Genomic DNA, 6,563 nt, shown 5'->3' on the forward strand with positions numbered 1-6,563 from the left:
TCTAGATTTTTGTGTGCTTAGAAACTTTTAAAATAGAATGTTAAAAAGGCCAACAGTTGGTCTCAACAGAGACCTAATTCCAGATGCTCCTTACACTACAACCGTCACAATTCCCTTCCACAAACAATTACCTAAGAGCACAACCCCTGAGATCCCCAAGTTGCCTGTGAGGAGATTTTCCCTTCTGCGTCTCTGGTTCCTTAGGACTGGATGGCAGGCATGCTCATCTCTCTCCAACCTGATGTCTTAATTCCAAGAAATAAAGTCAAAGGGAAAAAGGGTTGGGCCTAGGGCTCAAGTCTGATGAGACAATCCTTGGTACATAAGAACCTGCCCCTGGCAGTGGGTGGGTCTGAGGTAAGACAAGGTGGAGAGAGGGCAGGTAAAAACTGCTCATAGTCGCATGTGTTTACCAGTGAATGAGCTTCCAGAGGCTGGCGGCAACATTAGTTGGGATACTCTTCTGGGACTTTATCTCTCTCAGGTTTCTGGGCACCATGTCTTGCTCCAAGCAGCCTACTCACTTCCAGATCCTGATGCTTCTGCAGTGGCCCTTGAGCTATCTTGCCATATGTGAGTACCAACCCCAAAGTGAACAGCAAAAAGTCAGAGTCAGAGGCCATGGAAAGTTGCATCTCTGGCCTTTGGTCATCGGAGATGGTGCTATAGACTAAAGCAAAGGAATCTTAAGTTCTATGCGTGCCCCGGAGAAGAAAGAGATAGAGCCCCAGAGAACAGTGGAACCATACAAGGGATAAAACAGGATCATAATGTATTTGAATACCATATTTATAAACAAATAACATGTGCCTTCTATGCTTGCCAACTACTCCCTCCCCTTGGGAGGAGTTTTTATAAATATATTATGCTATTTTTATAGCATATACTTAAAAATGTAAATACATGGAATATCTAGATAACTGATTTTATTTCACCATTCAGAGAGAAAATGAGGCCTAGAAAATTGCTATGATATGTCCACGCTCATAGGGGAGCATGCAGAGTACAACAAAAAAAAGTATTAGCAGACTACAAACTTCGGAAAGTATAGCTTGTGTTTGAACCATGGCGTTTTCTGTTCTGGGAGGGGCTAGTGGTAACATGAGGGGAAAGAGAGGTAATGGAAGAAACAGTGAATGAGAAAAAACACACGAATGGTAGATAGAAAACAGTAAATATATACCAAAGATGGTTGGGTAGGGCGTAAGGAGATATGGATAATTTCTAGGCACAGAAGGTGGTCTAGTGATTTAATAAGGGTTCAGGGATGATGGATAGGTAGAAAGACAAGAGAACAAGAAACATGAGGGAAAATATGGGAATTAATGAGACTAGGTAAGAAAAGGCAAGTGACAGGCAGAGAACAAGAATATAGCTATAGTGTGCGGGTAGGGAGGTAAGTTGAAAGGAATGACAGAAAGGCAGAGAAATAAGACTGGTGCATAGTAGATAACAGAGGAAGTATTTGAAGGGTAACTGCACATGGATGATGGATAGGCAGGAACTGGACTGTGCAAACGGTACGAAGGACTGGAGTAGCTTGGAGGACTGGAATGGGGTTGGGCATGGTTAAGTTCTGCTGGGAGCACAAATTGGGCTGACTTGTTCTGTTGTCAGTTTGGGTCTTTCAGCCATTGCTCATTTACCTGCTGTTTACATCCTTGTGGCCACTACCGGCCCTTTATTTTGCCTGGTTGTTCCTGGACTGGAAGACGCCTGAACAAGGTAAGACTCATAAATCTAGGTAGAACGGGTTATAAGAATGCTCCATTTTACCTCCTCATGCTACAAGCCTCTCATCCAAGTTCTCAGAGCCATTGGCGCTAGATCAGTCAGAAAAGGTTATCCTGGAGTCATTTCCTTTCTCACCTCTCTAGCGGAGCCATAGCCTCCATGCTGTTAGGAAACCCTGGGTGAGTGGGAAGTGTCGAGTGGCACACTGACATCATCCCCTGCTGTTATTTTTTCTCAGGTGGTAGGCGTTCAACTTGGGTAAGAAACTGGCCTGTCTGGACCCACATCAGGGACTATTTTCCCATCACAGTAAGTGTCTATTCCCTAGTATTCTTCAGTTTCCCAAATATTAGCATTTATGTCAAGGAAGATAAACATTTTTAAAAAGGCTGAGTCCAGGCTAGATCCAACCTTTCTCTTGGGCAATCTATACTATACCGGGAGACTTTGGACACCATCAGCATGACTTGCAAAATTCCATGGGCAGAATACAAATACAGTGCAGTTTAAAACTAATTGAAAGCTAACTATGTACCATAGAGATTGTATAGGGAATGATCCTCTGTCATCATGAAGTTCACAACGCACCAGGATAGACAAGTATATAATTATTGACTGATAAAAGATATAGTTCATAGGAAGAAAAAATTCTTTCTAGGGTGTGAGGAAAAGATTCGCAGACATGGTGATATGTAAATGTAATTTTTAAAGTTGAATATAAAATTATTGAGGCAGTCTTTGGAAGGAACTTAGAGAGGAGAAAATACGAGTAAGAGGTTGTAGAATTGTACTACTCTGCTGATCTTTTGGGTACTCTGGAATAGACAGCACGTTTGTCCTGAGTTTTACTCATTTGTCACCAGACAACTCTAAAACAGAACTTCCTAATCTTTTTCACATATCACCACTAACATAACTATCTGAGACAACCTGGGGATTCTGGATGTCCCCATACTACCTGATTCCCAAAGACTGAAGGGACCAATATCCTAGGCCCTGCAAACACATTCATAGCATACCTGCTTGACATTTTGTATTTAGATAATACTCTAATTCCTAAAGTGCCGTCACCTTTGTTGAATGTGATTTCACTTCACCCCTCTGGCATTTCTCTCCGTGGCTACAGATCCTGAAGACTAAAGACCTGCCACCTGAGCACAACTACATCATGGGGGTACACCCCCACGGCATCCTGACCTTCGGTGCCTTCTGCAACTTCTGCACTGAGGCCACAGGTTTCTCAAAGATCTTTCCAGGCATCACGCCTCACTTGGCTACACTGTCTTGGTTCTTCAAGATTCCCTTTGTTAGGGAATACCTCATGGCCAAAGGTGCTTCTAACCATAATTCCTGGAGCTTCTGGTTGATTTCTGTGCTTGGCGATGCAATTTTATACACCAAAATTCCCTACCCTTCACCTCTAATCATCATAGGAAAATAGTTAAAAGCATAAGTTCAGGAGCTAAACAGCCTGGATTTGACTCCTGGCTATGTCATTTTCTTTGCGGTCTTGGGCAAACTACTATTTGCCTCAGTTACCTCATCTGAAAAGTGGGGTTGATAATAATCTCATCTCAGATACTGTATGACTAAAAGAGGTAATGCAAATATTCAGCTTGTCAGAAAACATGTGGTCATTAATAATAGTTATTGATTTCAAGGCAATAGAGGGAAACAAAGGGGTAGAATTACAGTAGGGATTCAGAAAGTTCTGATTATCCCACTAAAAACCTTCCGACTGTAGTTTTCACCCAATACCCCTTACAAAGTAGAGATAGTGCCTCAAAGTGAAGCTTGTTATGTCTGCCTACAGGCTGCTTCTCTCCACACTTTTAGTCCTGTCTTGTTTAGCCCCTCCTAGGATTCCTGGAAACCGAGATCATTCACACAGACTAGTTTTGGGGCCAAAATGAGAGCTTCCTCTAAGCCATTGTCCTGTTTAATTTTCTTCTCACTCTTTGCTTCATAATGCTTTTCAGGTGTGTGCTCTGTGAGTCAGCCAACTATTGACTACCTGCTGAGCCATGGCCCTGGCAACCTCGTGGGCATTGTAGTGGGAGGTGTGGGAGAAGCCCTGCAAAGTGTGCCCAACACCACCAACCTCATTCTCCAGAAGCATAAAGGATTTGTGCGCACAGCTCTCCAGCACGGGTAGGTGCTCCTCCCATGGGAGGACGGGCTCGCCGTCTTTGAGAAGTAGGGCCCTGGAGGTGATGCCAGGAATCCGGATAGCATAGTGGTTACATGCTGGGCTGCTCACCTCCAGGTCCAAAAGTTAGCGTCTCAAAAGTCCAGTGACCCCCTCCTATAGGGCCACTATAATCTGAATTGATTCAGTGGCAGAGTTTGTTTGTTTGTTTGTGAGGTGATGCCAAGATGATCCAGGCATTAGTTTTTCTTTTTAGGACTTGATTAGTGAGTAGGGGAGAGAGTTATCGGTTTGGTTTGTTTTTTCCAAGTTTTGGGTGATCCACTTTTTCTGAACTAGTTCAACCAGTTCCCAGGGAGCAAAACCAAGCTCAATATGAGGGGAATCCGGCTAGTGCTTCGTGAGCACATGACAAATCAATATTGATATCTATATCTGTCTGGTAATGGTATGTGTAAGAGGTAATACAGTAGAGTGATCTTGAGTTTAGGATCTACATTCAGGGGCCTAATTTATTATCTTACTTTATTTCTAATATTCAGGTCACTATGTCTTGGGTTTTTCACCCTTATGACATGGCTACATGGTTACTAATTATATCTGCTTGTAAGGTTGTTAAGGGGCACAAGTTAATTCAGCCACATAAAACATTATGTGCCTGGCATACAGTAAAGAGATCATCAGGTCAGTAGACCAGCTTACCAGACCCAGAGAAAATTGCCTTATTGAAGATTCAGATAAGAGAAAAGTTTCTTATAAGGACCTTGCCTGAGTGGTCTATTCATTATTTTGGAGCATAATATAGATGAGAGGCCTAAGCTAGAAGAAGAGTCCTTGACTCCAATTTAAATTCTGAAATTTACTGACTGTTTACATGATCTTGTCCACCTGAATTTTGGGATGCTGTAGGCAAAAAGAAAATTCTCCACAGTGTCCTCTACTATCTTTATTGTAAGGAGCAAGTAAGAAAACATTTCAAAGTGCTAAGAGGTTGGTATTCACAATTCACAAAGGTTATATGAAGTTATACTTCTCTCGCACGGGAAAACAGGACCCTTATTCTCTATGAAAGGCACTGCCAGAGTGGATTCTCATGGTTAATGAAGATGAGCAACTTTTCTCTGCTTTAGTCCCAACAACCAAGATTGAATACCTTATGGTTAAGCTCCTGCATGATGATCTCTGTCTGAATTCATCTTCCTTCCCAATACCTCATAGCCTATGCATGTGATACTGGTCCGGACAAAATTCTCCCTGGACTTGAAATTTTCAGGACAAGAGAAAGTCAACATCCAAACCCTAATTGGTGTAGAAAGAAATTCTTTATGCTACAAGGAGTGTATTACAAAAGATAGACGCATAGACGTAAACTATGTTCTTCTAGGTAGTTCCCTCCCTAGCCTGTGTTTGGTAAATTAATCAGATTTTTTTACAGGGCACATCTGGTTCCTACCTTCACTTTCGGAGAGACCGAGGTTTATGAACAGGTGATATTCCCTGAAAACAGCTGGATGTACAAGTTTCAGAACTACTTTCGGCATTGTGTGGGTTTCTATTTTTGTGTCTTCTATGGACAAGGATTCAGCCAAGGCACCATTGGACTTCTGCCATACCCTTTGCCTATCGTTACAGTGGGTGAGTGCAAAATTTGTTACCAAAGCCAACTCTGTCTCAATTTCAGCCTAGCCCTACCATAGAAGAGAGTATGAGAGTGAGGGAGACCGGATTCTGATTTAGGATGTGAGAAGGTCAGACAGGATATGAGAGCATCAGGTCCAGGGAAGTAGAAGGAAGTTAACAGGATTCTAACACTTTCCTTTTCCCATTTCCTTTGCCAGTTGGGGAGCCTCTTCCCCTGCCCCATATTGAAAAGCCAAGCCAGGAGATCGTGGATAAATACCACGCACTCTATATGGATGCCTTGCACAAACTGTTTGAGCAGCATAAGGTCCAGTTTGGCTCCTCAAAGACACAAGAACTGGCTTTCCTGTGATTGAAGAGGCTGCAAACCCACCCTCTTCAAAGTGAGAGACTGAGACCTGCCAGATAATCAAAGAAAGGTGGGAGGGAGAAAAATAATGATTAAGGAGGGCTGTGGGAGGTGGCAGGGAAAGGACCATTCTAAACTCCCTTGTTGCCACAGAGCTCTCGCAGGCGTTCTTCCTGAGGACCTTCACTTATTCATTCTTCCAAATACAAGGCCATGCTCCTGCTCTGCTCCCGACGGGTTTGCCTATTTCAGCCTGATATTACAGGACATTTAAAGAACTTCTGAGGATTCGAAATGACAATGAAGAAGCCTGAGTAGCCACTGCACTGTTTTCTTATTTTTAGTTTTCTTGTGCTTTTAAATTGAGATATAATTTGCATACCATAAATTTAACCTATTAAAGTATAAAATTCAGTGATACTTAAATATTCACAATCATGCAAGCACCAATATCATCTAATTTCAGAATATTTTAATCACTTCCAAACCCTGGTATACACTTCCCATCACCACCCATTCCCAAGACCTTGGCAACCACTAATATATTTTCTATCTCTGTGGATTATGACAATACTGGGCATTTCATATAAGTGGAATCATGTGATCTTTTGTGATTGACTTATGTCACTTAATATAATGTATTCAATGTTCATTGATAATGTGGCATGTATAGAATTAAATTTCTTTTTA

At 42.1% G+C, this 6,563-nt stretch overlaps 1 protein-coding gene across 1 annotated transcript; it reads left to right on the plus strand.

Annotated features, from left to right (window-relative positions):
* The first annotated feature begins 497 nt into the window (after positions 1–497).
* AWAT1 (acyl-CoA wax alcohol acyltransferase 1) lies at positions 498–5,876 on the plus strand. The gene is made up of 7 exons (XM_075539503.1): positions 498–573; positions 1,618–1,725; positions 1,973–2,043; positions 2,861–3,065; positions 3,714–3,885; positions 5,319–5,518; positions 5,722–5,876. The coding sequence occupies exons 1-7, from the start codon at positions 498–500 to the stop codon at positions 5,874–5,876; spliced, it is 987 nt and encodes a 328-aa protein (XP_075395618.1).
* The last annotated feature ends 687 nt before the right edge of the window (positions 5,877–6,563 follow it).

This window comes from Tenrec ecaudatus, chromosome X (genome assembly GCF_050624435.1).
Source record: "Tenrec ecaudatus isolate mTenEca1 chromosome X, mTenEca1.hap1, whole genome shotgun sequence".
Taxonomy (NCBI): domain Eukaryota; kingdom Metazoa; phylum Chordata; class Mammalia; order Afrosoricida; family Tenrecidae; genus Tenrec; species Tenrec ecaudatus.